The sequence below is a fragment of the Sus scrofa genome, chromosome 1, assembly GCF_000003025.6.
Source record: "Sus scrofa isolate TJ Tabasco breed Duroc chromosome 1, Sscrofa11.1, whole genome shotgun sequence".
Taxonomy (NCBI): Eukaryota; Metazoa; Chordata; class Mammalia; order Artiodactyla; family Suidae; genus Sus; species Sus scrofa.
In genome coordinates this window covers 254,569,680-254,593,074 of record NC_010443.5, presented here as the reverse complement: position 1 = coordinate 254,593,074, position 23,395 = coordinate 254,569,680, and the positions used below count along the sequence as shown (strand labels likewise).

Sequence of the window (23,395 nt, the reverse complement as noted above, 5' to 3'; positions counted from 1 at the left end):
CCCACTGGGAGCCTGCAGCCTCCTACCAGTGACTCTGGGAAGGTTCCCCCTGCTTCTAACAGGTCCCTGCTCTGAATCTGCCTGCCAGTTCCATGTGGTTCTGGGAACTGCCAGAGGCGAGGGCTCTACCCCACTGCTTGTTTTTTCCTTGTGCCTGGCCCCTGGCCGATGTCAGCTAACACCTGCTGAACGATACAAACAGAAAACAGCCAGGTGTAAAAACGCCAGCACACAGGGAGGAGGAGATGCCAATCATAGGGTGAGTGAGGACGGGGTCGCTGCGGCGGACTGAGTGGCCACGGTGATGAGTCAGGCCGCATGCGTGCTCCGTCGCCCTGCTCCTCGGTCTCTTACATGGCAGATAGTTTTGCTCCACAGATAATAAAACCCAGCATCAGAGAGACAGAGTGACTTTCTTACGGTCACACAGATTTCTAGTGACAGAAGCAGGAATCATCTAGGTCTGCCTGACTCCAACCCCTTTAATCATTTGGATGACTTCTGTTTTTTTCTCAAGAAAAGAAAAAAGAATAAAAAACACGTGTTGAATGAGTGAATAAATAAGTGACTAAACGACTGGAAGCTGCAAGAGATGGGGACGCATGTGTCTCCCCTGTCTCCTATTGTCTCCTCAGCATCCTGACCGGAGGGACACACGATAGATGCCTGAAACACTAACACAGGAGTTCCCACAGTGGTGCAGCGTAAACAAATCCGACTAGGAATCATGAAGTTGCGGGTTCGATCCCTGGCCCCGTTCAGTGGGTTAAGGATCTGGCGTTGCCGGGAGCTGTGATGCAGGCTGGCAGCTGTAGCTCTGATGAGACCCTTAGCCTGGGAACCTCCATATGCCGCGGGTGCAGCCCTAAAAAGACAAAAGACAAAAGACGGAAAAAAAAAAAAAGAAAGAAAGAAAGAAAGAAAAAAACACTAATAAAGAAATGCAACCTAACAAAGGAGTGGAGGCCCCCTCACTGCTCCAGAGAAAAGCACATGGGCTCTGTGTTTACCATTGACCTTCAACTCTCCTAGAAGGGCTGCTGTGCTCACATCTGTCCTTTGGAGGCAAAGAAATTCCTGTTTTTAGCCACAGGCACAGAAATCACAATGGGGATGAAGGTCGCAGCTTCACCACTAGCCTGGAAAGGCCAAAAGAGCGACCCTACAGCAAAAGCCCGGTTTCCACCACAAATCCTGTGTCCGTATTTAGCACTTCACCCGTGACTCAAACCTTCACACCCCCAGCCCTGCCTTCGCACCCCTCAGAGTTATCTGCACCTCCACTCCTGTCACGTAACACCGATATATTTTAATCAATAGTCAAGGAGACAAGATTAGATTAATAGACTAAAACTATCAACCTATTAAACAACTCTTAACAGTCTAGAAATTCAAAATAATCTACGATGCATAAATACATCATTAGTTTGAGATGATTCTTAGGCACTTAATTTTTCTTCGATGTATGGTGTCAGTCTCAGTGCTGGGTAATACTGCAGCTCGGAAAGACAGCATGCAGACTTAAATATGAAAAGTTAATTCCCTGGTTAATTAAACCTAAAATAGAGAAAAGCAGGAGTCTTGAGCAGTGCTGTCAAGTCACTCCAACTCCAGCATTTAGTGGGTGGAGCCCTCCAGGTAAGGCTGGGGGCACCTTTCAAGGCCCATAGAAGGCTGGCTGGAAAGGAGTTACTAGTAACAGAATTTTTTTTTCTTTTTTTGTCTTTCTAGGGCCGCGCCCGCGGCCTATGGAAGTTCCCAGGCTAGGGGTCGAAATGGAGCTGTAGCTGCCAGCCTATGCCACAGCCACAGCCACACGAGATCTGAGCCACATCTGCGACCTACACCCCAGCTCATGGCCACACGGGATCCTTAAGCCACTGAACGAGGCCAGGGATTGGACCTGAGTCCCCATGAATGCTTAGTTGGGTTTGTTACCACTGAGCCATGATGAGAACTCCCGGGAACAGCATCTTAAATGGATGCACTGCCTTTATTTTCCAGGGGGTCTGGCCACGGTACAGTACACACGAGCTAGCAGAAAGCACTGATCTCTGAAGACCCACCTCGCTGTGTCTCCCCTCACACAACTACTGGGACCCTGCAGACTCAGGAAAGCTCCCCCACTTAGAATGCCCTCCACAGGCAGGCGAGGAAAAGGAGGCCACGGAGGAGGCAATGCCCACTGTCCTGCATCTTCCAGGGCACCTGTGACCCCAGAGAGCATGCATGTAACTCAACCATGAAGACTGAGGCCCTATCTAGGGTCTCACGCGGGATGTATAAATGGAGGATAAATACATCCCTTCTGCCATCAATGCCGTTTCCTGCCGAGACTGTGACTTAGCAAGTCACAGTCGGCCTTTCTCTGATGCCCTACTCCTCTGGCCATCGTCTTTGGAATGAAACATCAAGGAGCTTCCCAACAGGACCACTCCCCTTCTATCCTGCCCACCCTGACAAGTGATACCCGGAGCTGCCCAGGTGCTTAGATGCTCGCCACATTCCAGCATCACATCTGGCCTCTGTCCCCCCACCCGCCCCCACCCCACCAGTCCTTGAGACAGACTGAGGTTTGGAATGCACCTCCAGCTCCGTCCACACGCTCTAATGTGAGCACTCAGGCCTGGTCCCTCCCTGCACAGAGGCAGGCGGCCTCCGGACACACAATCGAGATGCCTCGCTACACAGCCCAGCTCTCCCAAGGGGACTGTGGGTGATAAACGAGATGCATGGACCAGGGCCCAGCTTTCTAACCTGCCCACACCTCTCTTTGGTGATGTGTAAGCACTAACTGCTAAGGCCTGTTTAGATTAAAGCACAGAGATGTTCGTAAGGCACCCAGCACAGCACCGCACCCATAGGGAGGCTCGATAAAGGTTAGTTCTCTTCTCATGTCCTTACCAAGCACTCGCCAGGCAAAACATGAAAAGTTTGGTCACACTATGAAAAAGATGAGCATTTAGGCCATGGGTGAGTACTCGCAGATGAAGGCAGCAGAGGAAGCGTTAGCTCCTGTGAAAACCAAAGCCACGGAAGGCACAGCCCCCGACGTGCAGCAGCGATGAAGAGGAGGGAGAGGTGGGGACTCGCACGTCGTAGGCAGGTTCACTCCAGGACGGGAAGGTGGGCGGGTCACGATGGTAGGTGTGACGGTTTGCAGGGAACCTGGGGGAAGCAGAAGCCGTGGGTGAGGATTTTTCTCTCCTGTTGTCAGAGCCAGACAGACAGTGAGGCGGTGTGGACGGTTCCCGCGGCGCTTTCTCGGATCAGGGGCCTCTGTCAGTCAGGGGCTTGAGAAGCAAGCAGGTCAGATCCTCCTGGTTTCATTCTCAAGACTGTGCTTCTTCAGGTCAGGACAAGACTTCTGGATGCTCTGAACTGGGAGCTGCAGCTTCACAAGGAGAAGGCTCTTAATTTGCTCAAGGAGTACAGGTGGGAAACTCCAGCTGGGCAGGAGGACTGAGCCCAGGTTCCCAGTCACTTCCCTTTGCTGGGCCTCCCCAAGCTCAAGAACCACAGAGCCCTCTGGAAAAAGGAGTCACCAATTTTGATGCATATGACTTGCAGTTTGCATGTCTATGGCTGAGTCTCTGGAGGACATGTCTGAATTTTCCAGAATCTGCCCTTTTGTGCAAAGCCCAAGTTTAATAGTAACTGACTAAGCAGAGAGTGAACTCTGCCCACCAGAAAGGCAAGTGGCCCCTTCAGAATGAGCTTGTGAATCCCAAGTCAGCCTGCAATTTACGATTTTTGTAGCCAAACTCTGCTCCAAGTTTGGTAGGGTAAGGAGACACATTTCTGGAAATCAAATGAACTCCAATAAGAGGAACATAAACCTAGAGTCAAGATGAAGATGCAGCCTGACTAAAATATACCCCAAACTCATTCTCGAACAATCCATTCTGCTAAGACCGTACTGGTCATTGACTAGCATTGGATCTACTGGTGCTACTGAATTTTGTGTAAAGCTTCATTTGTTCCAGACTACTTTAATTTTACTACTGAAAACCAAAATGCTAAACAAGAAAAAGATATTATTTAACAAACAACTGGAGTTCCCGTAGTGGCTCAGTGGTTAACGAATCCGACTAGGAACCATGAGGTTGCGGGTTTGATCCCTGGCTTTGCTCAGTGGGTTAGGTTCCGGCATTGCCGTGAGCTGTGGTGTAGGTTGCAGACGCAGCTCGGATCCCACGTGGCTGTGGCTCTGGCGTAGGCCGGTGGCTACAGCTCCGATTAAACCCCTAGCCTGGGAACCTCCATATGCTGCGGGAGCGGCCCTAGAAAAGACAAAAAAACAAAAAAAAAAAAAAAAAAAACCCCAAAACCAAAAACCAAAAACCAAACAATTATGTAGCCGTACACGTGTGGTTATGAGATTAAACTGTCCACTGGTGAAAAATCTTGGCATAAAGAACAAGACTCTGGAGAAAAGACAAATACCATATGATATCACTTATATCTGGAATCTAACGTATGGCACAAATGAACCTTTCCACAGAAAAGAAAATCATGGACTTGGAGAACAGACTTGTAGTTGCCAAGGTGGGCGGTGGGGGGAGGGGGAGTGGGGGGGGTTGGGGAGCTTGGGGTTGACAGATGCAAACTACTGCTTTTGGAATGGATTAGCAATGAGATCCTGCCGTGTAGCACTGGGAACTATATCTAGTCGCTTATGACGGAGCATGATAATGGGAGAAAAAAGAATGTGTACATGTATGTGTAACTGGGTCGCTGTGCTCTACAGTAGAAAAAAAAACTGTATTGGGGAAATAACAATAAAAAAAAAAAAAAAAAAAAAAAACGAACAAGATGCAGCTAGGTCCAAAGCCATTCGATTATTCTTGGTTCCCTCTGAGGAAGAGGGATGCCAGTCAAACGAGATGTCTAAACTGCATGACACAGGAGGTGGTTCACGGGAGGCCCTCGACAAACATGAGCTCCACTCCCACCCCATCCCTACCTCCAGCCTCTCTCTGAAGTCCAGGCTCCAGGCGATTTTAATTGCTCCTCACTGTTCCCTCCCCCTACAAATGGAACCCAGCGTGGCGGCGATGGTGGCAACAAGAACAAGATTTACTGAACACCTACTAGGCACCAGGCATTGTGCTTGTGCTAAGCGCATACCTACCATTATTACGGCACTTATTCCTCACTGACACCACTATAATTGGGGGGGGGAGGTACAAACATAATCCCCATTTTACAGCTGAGGAATCAGAGGTCAGGTAAGGTCATGCAGCCAGGCAGTAGATGATGCCAGGATCTGAAGCCAGGCAGTCTGGGCTCGGAGAAGGGGTGAGTGAGATGCCCGGCAGACCAGGCTTAGCGAGTGGGAGCCACAGGGGCCACGCTGCTCCACTCTGGGGCTTTCCCAGGACCAAACAGGAGGCTGTGCATTTTGGATGCAGGACTCACAAAATGCTTTGCTAAACTGGATTCCTCAGTGCCCCCCCCCCACCAAATAGCCTTTCAGACACTTCAAGCCGAACTTGTAATGTCCTGCCTCTTCAGAACCCTTGGTGATACCTCTTATAACATCTCATCCCCTGCAGTTTATTCTCCTTCTGGCAGCCAGAATGATCCTTTTAAAACCAAATCATTTCATATCACTCCTCTGGCTCAAAAACCCCCAATGGCTCCCCATCGCACACAGGGTGGAGGCCAAGGCCCTGACAAAAATCTCTAAGGCCCTACATGGCTCAATCAGCCTCCTTGTGGTTGTTCCAACACCATGTGCACACTTCTACCCCAGGGCCTTTGCACCTACCGTTCTCTCTGCCTAGAACATGCTTCCTCCAAACGATGGCCTGGCTCAGGCCCTCATTTCCTTCAGTTCCTTGTTCCAATGTTACCTTCTTGGCTCTTCCAATCCCCCGCCCTGGCACTTTTTACCATATGACACCATGTGTTTTAAGAATTTATGGAGTTCCCGTCGTGGCGCAGTTGTTAACGAATCCGACTAGGAACCATGAGGTTGAGGGTCCCGCGTTGCTGTGGCTGTGTTGTAGGCCGGTGGCTACAGCTCCGATTAGACCCCTAGCCTGGGAACCTCCATATGCTGTGGGAGCGGCCCTAGAAAAGGCAAAAAGACAAAAAAAAAAAAAAAAAAAAAGAATTTCTTACATTTCCTCCACTTGTGTTTTAAGAATTTATTACGTCTCCCCCACCCCCATCAGAATATCACCTCCATAAGACCAGGGATTTCTTTTTTTTTTTTTTTTTTTTTGTTCCCCACTGCATTTCCAGCACCTAGGTCAGATCCTGGCACTTAGTGGGTGCTCAGAAAGTGTTTGTGGAGTGAATGAGACTTGGTCTCAATACCTTCTCCCCTCCCCAATCTTCCGACAAAACCCTGATCACTTGTTCGGCAACTGTACACAACGCAAATTCTACCCCTGGTTTCCTTATCTCCAAATATGAGGTTTGGACCAGATTATCTAGAGTTCTTCCAGCTCTGAAAACGTTCAACTGACCAAAAAAAAAAAAAAAAAAAGCATAATTCTTCATTACTGCAAGCCTGTAGCTACATTTCCTTGATTATAAAAACCGTATTTCCTACAGAATTTCCACAGTTAAGGCCCCACAGCCCCCCGTGCTGCCTCAAGTAAGCGAGGTTTGGCTGCAGTCGTGCTACGTGATTGGTAACCTGCACACCACGTTAGCATTAACCTCAAGCACTTGAATCACTGGCCTTGTAAAATCGACCTGGGTTGGGTTACAGGGAAGTAAACCAAACCACATTCGGTTGTTTCCTAGGATCAGAAACACCATCTCTCCCTGTCCCCCTCAATTTAACACTAATTCCTTAGCAGCCCATGCTGTTGGTTTTGGGGTTTAGCCAGAGGCCCTCTGGAGAAGGAACAAAATGAGGTGTGCTGGGCCAAAAGGAAGGCGCAGGGGCCAAAGCAGGCCCTGGGGTATTAACAGAGGGTGCGTGGCACAGCTGGGACCTGGGAGCGGGGGCCCATGTCAGAGGGGGTCGCAGGTCCTTCAAGGTCATTCCAGGCCAGGGCCATCCAGCCTAACTCGGACTCTGGGGAGCCTTGGGCCTTTGCCTCCCCATCGGAAACAGGAACTGCATGAGTCTAATGCTCCATAAAGTATCTACGACTCCAAACCCAACCTGGCCAATCTCACCCAAGACCAGGGTCAAATTCACCAGTGGCATCAGCTCAGGACTAGGTTAATGTTCTCTGGATGTTTAATGCAGAATTCACGTCATGCACTGAATGCTGGGTCCCTCTACAACAAGGCTGCTTTGATCTTTCAAAGATGCTCTAATTCGCTTTAATGACAGAATCAATATACACTTACTTGTGAGCTCCTTCCAAGGCCTTGCCTTCTGGACAAGCCCCCAGCCTATGGCACAGCCCTAGGTCCCTAACAGGCTCCCCTCTCCTCTGTGAACTAATCACTTCCTACAGAGAAACCGGTGGGCATGTGGTGAAACACCTGTCTCAGCAAAGTCAGACCCGGGCAGGAATCCAGGATCCATATGGGCATCCTGAGGCCTATAAAGCTCTTTGTGCCTCAGCTGCCCCATCAGTAAAGTGGGAACAGTAAGAGCATCCTTCACAGAGCTGCTATAAAGATTACATCAACTAAGAAATGTAAGTCACTTACAGATCCCGACCTGTAAGTATGACTAAATGGTAGTTATTATTGTCAGAAATTTTTCCTTTACACCTCAAATCACACACTAAGTCTGGGCTGGCCTTCCTGGTATATATTCTGGCACTGTCATAACAACATGGGGCTCATCACTGAGTCTATGCAAACCTAGATTAGTCAGCGAGAGTAAAGAGACAGCACACATATCATCCTCGCCTCCCCTGACCTGAGCAGGCATCACTAATCTATCTCAGCACTCTTCCCCCTCTGATGATAGCCTTGGGCTGATAAGACTCGATTCAGAGCTTCAGGCACCCATTCTCACAGTCAGGAAACCTACCTGCTGTTCCCTGATCACCAGGCAGAGATGCTGGTGAGGGAGAGATTCATGCACTAGAGAGCGAGGGCAAGGCCCACATCCACACACAAGTGATGAGGAGTGCAGGGAAATCTGTCTCTGTTCACTTTTGTAGACCCAGCACTTTGAACAGAGCCTGCCACGCAGTGGATGCTAAGCTGCCTCCTGGATGGATAAATCAGCATCTAACCCACCTGAGTCCATAGCACAGTACGCTGGGCCTAACCTAGCAAGTGCTCAGTGAACACAGGAAGGCAGGAGGAGCGCTGGCTACTTTCTCCGCATCGCCAAGCAGAGAAAGCACTGGCTTAGGGAGGGTCAAGGCCTGCCACAGCCGCTCACTGAGCACGTGACCCTGAGCAGGGCCTTTCCTCCCCAGGTATACAAGGATGGGGGCGCCGGGAGCCAGACACTCAGGTCCAGGAAGACTTCCAGGCACTGCCACACTAACCACTCCCACTGTCCCACACAGGCCATAGCCTCATACACTGATCGTACACAAACTCCCGCTACCAGGGGCTCAGGAGAGACCCACGTGGGTCACTGTCCAGCTTCCCAGACCCAAGGCCGGCCATCCAGCGCTGGATTCCAGCCCATCCTCGCAGCCCCTACCTCCTCCCATCTTCTCCCATCCCGTGAACAGAGGCCGGCCCGCAGCAGTGAACAGGACAGACACGGCCTCTGCCTGTGGAGCGGACGCTCAAGAGACAGAGAAAGTACACAAATACGTGGGATAATTAAAGAGCATAAACAGGCCGTGAGGGCCACAGGCCACAGGTGGGGACGGAAGGCCTCTTGGAGGGGAGAATGGCAGGGGCACCCGAAGGATGAAAAGGCACTAATCAGGGGACGCTCAGGGAAAAGTACATTCCAGGCAAAGGAACAGCAGCTGCAAAAGCTCTCAGGCCCGGGGTTGGCGAACTCTAGCCATTTGTGTATGTATAAATTATCTATCGCTGCTTTCGAGTTATGCCGGCAGGGTTGAGACGTTGCCACAGAGACCTATGGCCTGCGAAGTATAAAATACATGCTGTCTGGCCCTTAATGGCTAAAGTTGGGTGGCCTCTGGTTTATAGTGTTAGATAAATAAGAGACGGTCAGGGTAGCTAAAAAGGACTGAGCGAGGGGGAGACTGACATATTAGGAGACTGGGGAGGTGGGTGGAAGCTGGCTTGGGTGGGTCACAATGACCTCCAGCCCGGTGTCGTCACCTCCATTCTACCACCTCCAATCCACCCTGCAAACGGAGCCTGGCGTGATCTCCCGGAAACACAGAGCTGAACACCCCACTCTTCTGCCCCCATGGTTTCCCACAGCATGTTCCGAGGAATATGGGATAAATTTCAATAAAAGCATTTCATAGGTAAGTTTGAGAAACACGTCATTCTCCTCTCTCTCCGTCTTGGATGCTCTCAAGGAAGCGCATCAGTATGTGAAATGCTTTGAAAAGTCCCACCGCAAAGAAATCTGTTGACTTTAATTCGCTGCTCTTCAAATTTATTTGGCCATAGAACCCTTTTTGTCCACAAAAATCGTTTAACATCTGGAGTTCCCGCTGTGGTGCAGTGGTGAACGAATCCGACTAGGAACCATGAGGGTGCGGGTTCGATCCCTGGCCTTGCTCAGTGGGTTAAGGATCCAGCATTGTCATGAACTGTGATGTAGGTCACAGATGTGGCTCAGATCCTGCGTTGCTGTGGCTTTGGCGTAGGCCAGCAGCTATAGCTCCGATTCAACCCCTAGCCTGGGAAACTCCATGTGCTGCACGAGTGGCCCTGAAAAGACCAAAAAAAAAATTGATTAACACTTAAAGAACAAGTGTTCCATGGGCTAAGGGGCAAACTCCTCTGCTTGGCATGCCAAGCTCTAGCCTGGTCTAGATTTTGTGGCAGTGGCCTGGGGAACCATCTCTCTAGGCTGTCCCTTGCCTTCTTCCTGCCTCCAACACCCTAAACAAAAGTCATCTGGCCACCCCCAGCTCCCCTCTACCTAACAGAACAGCAGCAGTAGCGCCAATATTTACACCAGTGCCTGCCCGTGCCGCTAGCGGTGGACATCTACATGAGTCTGTCCAGCATCACTTCCCGTCTTTGGTCACAACACCCCAGCTCTCCTTTGGGGACCACCCTTCTCTCATCTCCTGCCAGCTCTAGGGGTGAGGTCTGGCTAAGCAGAATAGTCCATCCTTCTGCTTCGGAGTGGCAGGGTAAGGGGGCTGAGCCAGGACCCAAGCCAGGCCAATGAAGTCCAAACTAGGATGGGGGCCCCTGGAGTTCACAGTGCAGCAGCTGGAATGGGATTCAAGCCCAGGTCCTTCTGCCCAGTCTCGTGTTTCACCCCTGAGTCTCCTCCAACTTGAGCAGCCGAGGCCAGTTCAGGACTGAGTCATCCTTAGATTCCAGTCACAGGTGCCCACAGAGGGCACCAGGAGCGCTGGAGAGTGCTACCCACAACCTCACATCCTCCAGGGACGTATGGAGACTTCTCAGCAAAGGTGGACCATCCATCTTTGCCGGTGGAGAGAGGTGGCTGTTGGTCATGAGACCAGGAGGAAGGAGAGGGGGAACGGGGGTGCAGAGGAGGGCAGAGGGAGGGGAGCATACCTGCTTGCCGTGCTTTTCCTCCCAGCTGCACTGGCTCCGTCAGCCTGCAAAAGAAACCCCAAGACACCTCCGTCAGCCAAGGGGCAAGACAGATCCTACCCACTGTTACCCTAACAAGCTCCCGCTCCGACACCTGCCTTCATGGGGGTGAGCTGGCCACAAGCCCCTGCTCCATTCCTTCAGGCTGGAAAAATCTGCCCCCAGTGGTAAGAGGGAGCTGGGACAGTCACCCCCCTCCCCCCGCCCTCCCGCTGCCCTGCCCGCCTCAAATTTGCTCAGCCCTCCAAATCCAGCTGAGCACCCACTGCCAACACAAACCCAGCAACCGCAGAGCCCTGGGGACTCGGCGAAAAGTAAGTAACCAGCTAAATCTGAGATTGAATTGCACCATTTTTATTTTCAGCTGGGATTTCCAATAAAACAGTAGCCGCAGATTTATCCCAACCAAGTGGAGGGGGATAATCCTATTATGTTAAAATAGTCTATCCCCCTACCCTGCAAGCAGGGGGGAGGCAAGAGAGCACTAGGGAATAATCTCTTTTATTTGGGGGTGGGGCACGGGGAGATAAGGCTGACCAAATGGAATTTTCAGAAATCATACAATTCTGGTTTCTGGTTCAGAGGGAGAGAGTTGAGGCCCTGGGAGAAAAGGGAGCTGCCTGAAGTCTCATGAGGGCCAAGTGACAAAATCCGGGGACCCTGACTCCTAGGCCAATGCCGGGGAGACCTCCATGTGGAGCCCAGGGACACGGGAAAAACAAAACTCCTGGATCCTCCAGCACCCTTGGCTGTAAATGCCTTCCTTAGCTTGGTCAAAACACAGATAATAACTGTACACCTGAAACTAACGCAATGCTGTATATTAACTTATTTGAATAACTTTTAAAAATCATGGTTAGAAATAACTGCAGTTCAAAACTCTAGATCATGTGTGTTTCCAAATTCAGAATCTTTTCCAGTTTTAGGAAGGTAATGTGGCACTCGTGTTCTATCTATATTTTGTTTCTTTTTTTTTCTTTTCTGTCTTTTCAGGCCCGCACCTGCGGCATACAGAGGTTCCCAGTCTAGGAGTCTAATCGGAGCTATAGCTGCCGGCCTACACCACAGCCACAGCAACGCAGGATCCAAGCCACGTCTGCCACTTACACCCACAGCTCACGGCAACGCCGGATCCTTAACCCACTGAGCGAGGCCAGGGATCGAACCCGCACCCTCATGGTTCCTAGTCGGATTCGTTTCCGCTGCGCCACGACGAGACGAGAACTCCATGTTCTACATTTTGAAATGACCCTGCCAAGGACTGGGGAGCCCCCAGTCCTCAAGCATGTTGATATTTCTATAGCGAAATGTAGTGCAGGCCGCCCTACGGAAACTCAATGAAGCAGGCAACTAGCCTCTTCTCCCTTCAGGTCAAGTTCTGCCGCTTCACCAGTAACAAAACACCTTTTTGTTTTCAAGCTTTTCCAGTTTCAGGGCTGCAGCTGAAGAATGGAGGGCCTAAAAGAAAAACAGCAGCAGCTACCTTTTGATGAGTACTTTCGTGAAGTTGCAAACTGGCAAAACCAGATGGTGGACTTTGAAACAGTCAATACATTAAAAATAAAGGGATTTCACCCAAAAAAGGCCAGACTGCAGCTTCTGAAAGCAACACACAGTCTCAATGACCGTCAGCTTAGAGATGCCACACCTGGTTCGCCACAATCCCCCCCATGCCTTCCTGCCTAATTCCCAGCCCTTGGGCCAGGCCCTGTGGGGATCCAGACACATGCCCCCAGTTAATGTCCCATCAGGCACTAGTAATAAGGGCATTTAAGGCCTTTCATTTAATCCTTTCAATTGGTTCACCCAACATACACACTCAATAGCCCCATTTTACAGGTGAGGTTCTGAAAGTCAGCGAGTTTAAGGCATTTATCCAACACCCCATAGCTACAAGCCCAAGTCTGGGTCACTCCAATGCCTGCCTTCCTCCACTCTGGAATTTTTTTTTTTTTGCTTTTTAGGGCCACACCCACAGCACATGGAGGTTCCCAGGCTAGGGGTCCAATCAGAGCTATAGCTGCCAGCCCACACCAGAGTCACAGCAACATCAGATCTGAGCCATGACTGCGACCTACACCACAGCTCACAGCAACACTGTATCCTTAACCCACTGAGCAAGGCCAGGGATTGAACCCCCAACCTCATGGTTACTAGTCAGTTTGGTTTACCCTGCGCCACAACAGGAACTCCCACTCTGGAATATTCTCTCACCCTGACACTCAGGAGAGCCAATCAGGACATTCGGTGAACGCACACAGCCCCCACTGCTCACACGAGGGAAACGGCCAGGAGAAGGACAAAGAAGGAGGCAGAAACGTGGAGCCTGGGAGGGAGCAGTTCATGGGCTGCCAGTGCATTATTTCCACAGAAGAAACGAGAAAGTGGAAAATGGTTTGCATATCATTTCACTAGGAGCAAAAGAAGAGGATCAATTACAGCCTCTCTGCGACATCCTGCATTCCTCGCACTTGTATGGAAAGCAAATGGGAAGAAGTTTTAATGTTCCTATCAGGAGAGGCAGAGTAGTAGGGGTGGAAGTTCTGCCCCAGAGAGCTTTAAAAAACTGTAAGATCCCAAATGACCTCTCGCCTTTCAGACGCAACTCTGGGCATGTAGTTCTAAAATTTCATAATGTTGTTTTGTAGTTGTTGCTGTTGTTCTCTGCCATCACAATTTCACACAGAGTGGACGGGTTCAAGTGCACTGACCTTGGGCCTGGACGGGGAAAAGAGCCTCTCTTTTCGGGATGCCTGACCATCTACATTCATTTTCCTGTTATTATGTTTAGGATATTTGAGCGTCGTCTTCTTCTTTTTTTTTTTTTTCTTTTTAGGGCTGCACCCATGGGACATGGAAGTCCCCAGGCTAGGGGTCGAATCGCAGTTGCAGGTGCCAGCCCCAGCAATGCCATATCAGAGCAATGTCTATGACCTATACCTCAGCTCATGGTAACACTGGATCCTTGACCCACTGAGCGAGGTCAGGAACCCGCATCCTCATGGATACGAGGCGGATGCATTTCTGTTGCACCACTATGGGAACTCCCAAGCTTCTTATCACTGGGAGCTACACACATTTTTGTTTTCCACCCATATATATATATATTTTTTTGGTCTTTCTGTCTTTTCTAGGGCCGTACCTGCAGCACGTGGAGGTTCCCAGGCTAGAGGTCTAATTGGAGCTGTAGCCACATGCCTACGCCAGATCCGAGCCGCGTCTGCAACCTACGCCACAGCTCACGGCAACGCTAGATCATTAACCCACTGAGCGAGACCAGGGATCGAACCCACAACCTCATGGTTCCTAGTCGGATTTGTTAACCACTGAGCCATGATGCGAACTCCTCCACCCATATTTATAAAACAAAGACAAAAATGCTAAAAATGTTCAAAGAGCCGTCCAGATAAATCCCTTTGCAGAAACCTAGGGTGTGACTGAGGAAATGGTTGGGTGGAGGGAAGGGTGCTGTCTCTCTGAAGGGTGGGATGTCCAGTTACTGGCAGGTGTGAGGAGTGGCTATGGGAAGGGGATAAAGATGGACAATGGGCACAGTGAGAAATGCCCAGGGGAGCACATGTCAACATCACCGCACCTGTCAGTCTCGGCCCCTGGGTGTGGCTGAGTCACTGTAAGGACAAGGGACAGCCTCTTGGGCTAAGGGCACCAATTCTTGGTGGCAGAGATCCCTAAGGTACCAGACCAGCTTTGTCTTGTGTCCTCATTGGAGAGCTCTCTAAGCAATACCTAGGGTCTAAATTAAATGGAATCTCAGAGTTCCTGTCATGGCTCAGTGGTTAATGAACCTGACTAGTATCCATGAGGATGCAGGTTTGATCCCTGGCCTTGCCTTGCTCAGTGGGTTGAGGATCTGGCATTGCCATGAGCTGTGGTGTAGGTCGAAGACGTGGCTTGGATCTGGCATTGCTGTGGCTGTGGTGTAGGCTAGCAGCTCCAATCTGACCCCTAGCCTGGGAACTTCCATATGCCACAGGTACAGTCCTGAAAAGACAAAAAATAAATAAAAAATAAATTAAGTTGAACCTCTGACTCTGCCATTTTCCTAGGCCCCAGTGGTCTATGGCCAGCAATTTCTTTAGATTCAACCTAAACCACAAACTCACCTTTTTCCAGTGTAATCTGACCTGATTCTAAATCTGAATCAAAGTTCAAGAACACGGGGCTTAGAGTCAGATGGTCCAAGTTCAAGTCCTGGTTCTGCCACTTTCCAGCTGTATGGTCTTTGGCAAGACATCTGCACTCTGAGGCCTCAGTTTCTTCATCCACAAAATGGCAATGCGCCAATCCTATCTCATGGGACTGGAGTACGACTTGAACAAGGTAAATAAGATACATCTATAAAAGTCCTCAGCGTGAGCTCAGCTATAACAATCATCAGCAAAATCACAACCCCAGATGCAGCTATCAAGGCCACCATTTACTGGGCCCAAGAAACGGAGGCCCAGAAAAACAGAGTGAGTTGTACAAGATTACAGAGCAGATGGGCAAGAGGCAGAGCCAGGCCTGGACGGAGCCAGGCATCTTCCCAGCCTGTCTCGGGACCTGCTCTGAATCCTGGGCTGCAAGACAGCAGGTCACGAGCACCCACCAGACCCCACCGCCCCGAGGCCTTTTCCAGAGGGCTGGTCAGAGTGACGCCGAATGCAGCGATGCAGGTAAAGGCCTAAGCCGGGGGCCGGGTGTGTGAAGTAACCACTCAAGCAGTGGAAACTCTACGGCTGCTGCCCCCGAGCCACATGCTCCTGAAGATGCTGCTTCACCCGGCTCTGTCTGGGTCTCGCTTTGAACCTTGGGCGAGCTGTTTCCTCTCCCTGGTCCTGAGGCTCGCACGGGGAAAAACCGGGATGGGATGCACGAAATCCAGATCATCTCCCCCTCATCTTCAACTGCCCCAACTGTAAACCCCTCAAGGGTAAATGAAATATGGTGGGGGAAGCAGGCTCATGAGAGACCCTCCTCCTCACTCTTGGGGGGGGGGGGTAAAGGTACCTACCCGCCCCCCCCCCCGGCTCCCCATAAGAGCACCTGCCCCTTCTCCCAGCCCCATCCATTCCTTAACGCTCCAGCTTCCTCTCAGCACCTGGGCGAGCTACTCGTGGTTCCATTTGACCCTCCTCTTCCCTCCCAAATGAACGTTAAGTTGTTCTTTTCCGTCCTCTTATTAAGGATTTTCTTGGAAAGAAAATATTATTCCAAACCCAGAAATTTTATTTCTAAATTTGTGCAAATGCAAGTTGTAAGACATTAGCTGCATTTCACATTTTGTGCAAATGGCAGAAACAGGCAATTCGTGTGCTACGGGATGGGGGCTGGCCAACGATTTCGATAAAATAAACCCTTTTTTAATTTAAATGCTAATGCACTGAATTAAAATTTAATAACTGAGGAAATTGAAAAGCCGAGCAGGAATATTGGAAATAAATCCAAGCAGAAACAGCTGAAATTAAAAATTCTAGAGAGTGGGAGGATAGCAGCTAAGCTGTCTTATATGATTACATTTTTTTTTTTTTTTCAGAATGAAGCAAAAAAAAAAAAAAAAAATCCTATCTCTCGCTGGCTCTAGGGCAGTAAATCCACAGTGCTGTGATTTATTGCTCAATTTTCCTGAGGGAAAAAGGCTTTCTTTCATGCTGAAATATTTCATAAATTTCAAGCCAGCATAAATTCTTAATTTAAAAGTTATGGAGGTCACATTTAGTGCACTGGTACGGTTCCAAAATCTTAAAGGAATAGCAGCAACCAAAAGAAAAAAAAAAAAAAAAGCAAAAAGGAGGGGTAGAATTTGCTCCTTTTTTTCTTTTTTTCCCTTTTTTTCATTTTGGTTTTAATTCACAAGTTGAAATTTGTGAATTACAGATTCTTCCTAGATGGATGGAACCCAAGCACATGGGGAACTGGTGTGTTTGGAAATCTGCTGTGAAAGATGAAGAGATAAAAATTTAATTCAATTATAAAAAGGCATTTTTTTTTTTTTTTTTTTTTTTAAAGCCACTTGAGGAATTTCTGGTAAAAATTTCCTCCCTTCATTGCCCGGGAAGGGGCGAGGGTGGGGGAGGGTGGCCAATGTAATTGCTTCTCTTAGATCGCCAATCTTTTGTGCACACTGATATATTCATTTGTTATACAGCTGTTCAGCGGCGGAAAGAATGCTGGGGCGCCCATAATTCTAAGCAAATCAATCAAAAATTAATGATTTGTCATGCTTGCACAATGGAGGAAAACAGCTCCTTGGGTCCTGGCTGCCTGATCTTGAAGAATGAAATGCCTTTCTGCGATAAGCGAGCAGAGCCAGAGGCTCAGGGAGGCCGAGCGGCCACTGCGACTGTGGGGGTTCAGGGCCTCTGGGAGGATGCAGGGGCCACCATCTTGGAGAGGGCACCTCCAAGATGGCGCGTCGGCCAGTCGGGCCGGGCCCGACCTAGGGCAGCACATTGCTGCAGCGGTATAATTAGGATCTTGCCTTTGCCCTCCCCCACTGCAACGCAAAAATTGCTTCCTCCCTGGAGACTCAATGACTCTCCCCTCCCCCCACCCGACTGGATTAGTCCCCCTTCATTGTTCTGCCTACGCGGCTAACACACCACTACCAGCGCCTTTCGCCAACCCCACTGGCAGGGGCCACAGTTCCTGGAGGGCCTGTGTCCCCCCCCCCCGCGATTGTGCGCTTCTCCAGGATAAAGATCACACCCCACACATGACTCTGATTCCAGCACCCCCAATATTTGCCAGCCCGGGGAAATATTCAGCAAATGTGAAGTATTATTTCTCAGGAAACGCCGATCCTGAGGTTGCTTAGACAAGGGAGGAACTGCCCTGTCATTGTACTCAGATAAAATGTAACGATTGATCTTAAATCATTCTTTAATTCATTTAACAGATATTTCTTGAAAGCCTACTATGTGTCAAGTCAATACTTGTCAGATAAACAACTTTCTCCTGACTTGGGCTCAGCTTTGGATGGACAACCTCAAAGCCACTGGTGGACAATGCCAAATCCCCAAGATTTCCACTGCTGTCCACTGCGTCTCGGCTTCCTTGGGTGAGCATGAACCCAGAAGAGGGGGACATTCTCTGCAGGCTCAAATGTCTCTGACGTTTTTTATTCTTTCTTACGAATTCGCATGAATGTTATATTCACAGGCATCAAATGCATATCACTCCAAAATACGTCTGTGTACTTCATACACAGGTATGTATGTTAGTATGAAGGTAAAAGTTGTTTTAAGTTACCAACTGGTCCAACTGACCCTGTGGGAAGATGCTCAGCCTCAGGGATGAGCGAGACCAAGTGACCTTGACCTGGGGACCTGCAGGAGGCGCTCAACTTGCAAGAAACACCTGCCAGAGCCCCAGGACCTGCCCAGAGGATGATTCTGTGTCCCCGACTATTTACTGAGGACAGGAGGACAAGTGGGTCTGAAACAACTCAAGCCTCACTGATACATCTCTTTCCTTTCCAACAGCCAGTGGAGCCCCCAAGTTTAACTTAAACTTTCTATCTGTCCCATTGAGGCACAAGACCCAAGTCAGAGAAAGTCAGTCAATCATTCATCTGACAAAACATTTACTGAGCTCCTTCTAGGTATCAGACAACTGGGATACATCTCTGTCCTCACGACGATGATACTCAAGTGGCGGCAGTGTTGGGGTAATAAATTAGCAAGATACACCGTATGCTAGAAAGGAATCTGTTTGGTGGGGGGTTGGAGGGCGGAGAGAGAAGGGCAGCAGGTAATCGGAATGCTGGGCCAAGGGAGGAGTTCTGGGCTGCAATTTTAAATAAGGGGATCAGAGTTGGTGCCTCTGGGCTAACAATGGAGGGTGAGGGGTTGGCTATGTGGTGACTGGGGAAGAGGGACTGGCCGCTGGGAAGACCAAGGACGGGAGTGTGCCTGGGGTGCTCAATGCATGGAAAGGATGCCGGTAAGTCGGGGCAGAGTGAGGACGAGAGGAGGTCAGCCATGCAGAGCCTCTGAGCCACGGAAGGGCTTCGGCTTTTACTCTGGGGAACCACGGGAAGGTTTTGCCAGTCACACAATTTGACTTCCATTTTAAAAAGATCATCCTGGCTGGGGCGCCGAGAACGGACCTTGGGGCAAGGATGGACGAGGAAGGCAGGTGACCAATGAGGAGTGTAGCAGTCCAGGTAAAAATGAAGGTGGCTCAGACCTGGCTTGTGGCAGGAGCGGGGAACTGAGGAAGCATTGGGCTCTGAAAATACTGGAAAGCAGAACCAACAGGTCTTGCTGTGAACTGGTCTGGGGTATGAGAGAAAAAAGCAGGGAAGAGTCCAAAGATCTTGGGCCTCTGCACCAAGAAAAGCAAAATTGCGTCTCTCTGTTGCGTGAGAATACTAGCCATCAGCATAGCATTTTACAGATTATTACACTACACGGAATCCTCTCAACGACCCTGTGAAGAAGGCACTGCAGTTTTATTCCCCTTTCTCCAAGAATTAACCAAGACCCAGATGGGGCAAGTGACCTGCCCAAGGTCACACAGCTGGCCAGTGGCTTGGCCAGGGCTCACACACGCATCTCACTCCAAGTCCATGGCCATTTCCTCTACGTGCTTGGCCTTTCATCTCTAGAACCAAAGAATCAAAGCTGGCTCCAAACAAAATAAATGAACTGTTTTCCTATCTAACCATTGGGTCCCAACTCAAGCAAAGGCAGCCCCCACTTTTACTGACCAGCGATTCCTGAAAAAGATCCAGCAAGGGAAACCAGAGCAACCCCGAACAAGGGCTGTGCAAGTTAAAAGAGGATTCCTTTCCTGGAGAACTAAACATATTACAAATTCCCTAATTAGACCCTGCTTCTTAGATCACATTCAGTGATATGCTTCTAGCATGTGGTACTTGGTTTTAATTTTGCATTTATTTTCCCAACTGAACAGGGTTTCTCAAAGCCACTGAGTACAAGTGTTCAGGGTTTCAAGCTAGAGAGGCAGAGTTGGAGGCTGCCCGAGAATACTCTGGGTTACAAGAACTGGAACTCGGAGTTCCCTGGTGGCTCAGCCGGTTAAGGATCTGGTATTGTCACTGCTGTGGCTTGGGTAGCTGCTCTGGCACAGGCTCAATCCCTGGCCTGGGAACTGTATGCCACAGGCACAGCAAAAACAAAACAAAACAAAACAAAACAAAAACCCATGGAAACTCAGGGGGCTCATTCTTCAACAGAAGTTTATTTACAGAGTTCAGACTAGATGTGTGATTCTGGGCAAGGCTTTGGGGAATTGATACGAAGATGAATCAGACATGGTTCATTATTTATTTACCCAAATACTACTCATTACGTGCCCACTATGTGCTGGGCACCAGGGTGGTTCCTGCAAATACAACAGTAAAAAGAACAGTGGGGGAGACAGGCTGTGACTACTTAATTACTCCACGCCATCAATTTCTAACTACCAATGAGACATGTGCTCTGAAGAGAAAGGCCTGGGTTCCATGAGCATCTCTGACAAGAGGACCCAATGAGACTACAGGGTCAGGAAGGACTTTCCTGAGGGAAGGATGCTGGAACAGGGCACACAGAAAGCGCCTATTCACTGGGGGGAATGCAAAATCTACTGCAAATGGAGCAACGCAAGCTGGTGTCAGGGAGCAAGGAGAAGAGTGCCATCCTGCCCAGCTGGGAAGCCTTGGGTCCCTGAAGCCTGCCAGGGGGCAGGCTTCTCTGAGGGCCTCCACCTCTGGAAGAAGGGACCAGCCTGCTGACATGGCCAGGCTCACACGGCGGGGGTGCTCCTGACCAGACCCCCAAGGCTGAGGGAGGCCCCTCATTGACTGGCCACGTTTCCAACTACAAGGGAAACCCACGAGAAATGCCAGTGTCCTTCTTCCCCTTGGCTGTGAAGCCCCTCTGCCCGCCCCGCACCTCTGCTCTCTGAGAACAAGTGTCAAGAAATCACGCTTCCTAGGAAGGGAACCAGCAGAGGCCTTGTCTGGTTCATACACGCTTCCAGGTCCCGGCGGGTTATTCCCTCTCTGGTGGGCAGCAGGGCCGACTGGAGCAGGACTGGAGCAGTTCTGACAGCATCACCACCATCATGGTCATCACCGCCTCCGTCACTGCCACCAACAGCAGGCAATCACTGAGCCCCTGTAACCCAGGCTCAGGAAGTTCAGCTTCGCTCCAAGGCTCAGCATAGGCCACCTGAAAGGCACGTGCAACCTCTGAGAGCACCTGCTGGCTGCTGTACGGAGGCATGGAGCCCAACATGGAAGCCACTGTCATCTTCCAGGAAAGAGATGATGATGGTTGGGGGATGGCAGCGGAGGAGAGGAAGCTCCAGGACCTGGAGCTACTGGGAGTGACAAAGATCCCCTGAACGAGCATCGCAAAGCACCCAGGGTGGAGCCGGCACACAAAAGTTGCTCAATAAAGGACGGGTTTAAAAATAACTACACCCCTGCAGCTGCTGAGGAGCTGTCAGCCTGGGACCACCTGCAAAGGGCTGGGTCTCCTCTGCACACACCTCAGCACCTGGGAGAGACGGGAGGAAAAGATGAATCCACGTCGACCCCCGTGGCTGACTCATGGGCCATAGAAGGCAGGTGTCCTGGCCTCAGGGAGCAGGGACAGGAGCCTCCTCTGGGCTGCCGTGTGAGACTCGCCACCCGGACCGCAAGCCTCGTTCTCATCCCAGGGCGCTGGATGCCATCACAATGGGAGCCCACAGTCTATGTGGATCTAGAACAGGTCCTGATTGCTTAATGGGTATAGATTTTATTTGTCCAGCTGAGCTGGATCACAGAAGGTTCTAAAGTTGCATCAAAAAGCATGAGGTTGTTCCTAGGGTCAGGTCCAGTAAGGTTCCTGAATTCTTTTTTTTAACTTTTTATACTAAAATAATTTTACACTTAGAGCTATAGCAGAGAAACGATAGGGATTCTGTCCACAAAAGGGCTGCTGGAGGGGGCACATGGAAGCATGAAGACCAGTTGGGGAGCTGCTGCCTGAGCTGAGGGTCAGCTGAGGCCTGAGTGAGTAAGCAAGGCAAGGTCCCTCCCCAGAACCAGCAGTCAAAAGCCCTCAGGCTCTCAGACTAAACCACGAAGAGGGACCCCAGCAGCATGAGCAGCGGGCACTGGGAGTCAGGTGGGGCACAAGCCCTGCCACTTGCTAACTGATGTCACTTGGGCAGGTGACCTGACCTCTCGGCGCCTCAGTTCCTTCCTCTGGAAAAGGGGAGAGATGCTAGCACTTGGGCTGCTGTGAGGACCAAGGGAGTGAAGCAGTCCTGCTTAGAGCGGGGCCTTTACATCATAGCGTCAGTCTGTATTCTTCATCCAGCATAAAGGGCCTCACTCAGGGATAATGCCAGCAATCTCCAGCGGCCAGTACCTACTGAGCATCTCCTGTATGCCAGCCCAGGGCGTGGGCATCGTGTGCACCATCTCATTTAATCTCCTCAACCCTCTTAAGTGGCAGGGACCCTTCCCAGCCCTGCTGTCCAGGAGAGGACCCAGAAGCTTGCAGGGGGCTGGGAATAACTGGGAAGAGGCTCAGCCAGGCCTCCACCCCAGATGTTCTCAAACCCTGTGCCACGCTGCTCCAAGTCGCAGCGGGGTGACCTTGGCGAGCGGTTTTCCCTTGTTTAGGAGAGGACGCGCTCCTCTCGGGGCATAAATGCTGCTCTGTTTGTTTTCTTTTGAAAAAAGAAATGCATCTCGCTTCTTTACTGTTATACAGTTAATCTCGCAATTTACAAAAGAGCAGGTCATGTGACTGGATTCCACAAAAATTCTCTCTCCAGGTTTATGATTTTACAGAAAACTCCAGGGAAAACCGCCTGGAGCGAGTTAAAACCAGCTCAGTCATAAACCATGTCCTGGTACAGCCTCACCAAGCCAAGACTCAGATTACTCATTAAATACGTGATAAATATTCGCTTCAGATCAGCAGGAAGTTGGGAGGGGGGTTAAAAAAAAAGAAAAACTTTTTTTTGCTTCATGGGGGAAAAACAAAACCTACTGTAACATGGACGGTTGCAAGCTTCAAATTAGGGAATACGGTATTGGAAAATTGGGGGACGGAATTTTTAAAAGTCAATCCCGTAGCTTTTTTGAAACAAGGCGGGAAGGAAGAGGACATCAAACCTCTTCAAGGGGACCATGAAGGGCTAGAGCCGTCGGGGACAAGGCCGAGGTGGTGTTGGGAGTGCCAGGTCAGCCTGCAGGGAAGAGCAGCAGCCCCCAGAGCAGGAGCCCGTTTTCTCTGCGGACTGGCAGAGGTGATTTCTGACTCTCCATTTGTCCCCCTGCCCAGCGACGTGGCTGGACTGATGGCCTCTCAGGAACCTTTCAACTCTGACATCTAGAGACAGGCAGACCTGACTGCAAACTTAGTGCCTGGGCCACGAAGTAGCTCTGTGACCTGCCCCAGGGCACATCACCTCTCACCGCCTGTTTCCCGGGAGGCAAAAGAAGAGAGAAAAGTCCCCATGGGACACAGCTGCTGGGTGGACAGGAAGCTAGGAAGCCTGTGACATTCTCAGCTAGGGCTCAGGGCACGATGCAAGCCACAGATCTGGATGACGGCATCATGATTCCACGGACGGCGGTGAGTAAAATGAATACAGTAAAAAAAACCCAAGAACACCGTGTTTTGATGACTCCAGGAGGATCTACTAGGCTCCGCAGTTCCCAGCAGAGAATCTAGGATGTCCTAGGTTCAAATCCTGACTCCACACCGCTTACAAGCCATGTGACACTAGGTAAATCGCTTAACCCTCTGAGACTCAATTTCTT

The 23,395-nt window shown here is 50.2% G+C and overlaps 1 protein-coding gene across 1 annotated transcript in view; it reads right to left on the bottom strand.

The window, feature by feature from the left end:
* Positions 1-23,395, bottom strand: part of ZNF618 (zinc finger protein 618) — a 201,492-nt gene that overhangs the window by 86,273 nt on the left and 91,824 nt on the right. Inside the window, 1 exon segment of the mRNA XM_021067808.1 lies at positions 10,579-10,622. Within this exon segment, the coding sequence (XP_020923467.1) occupies positions 10,579-10,622 (44 nt within the window).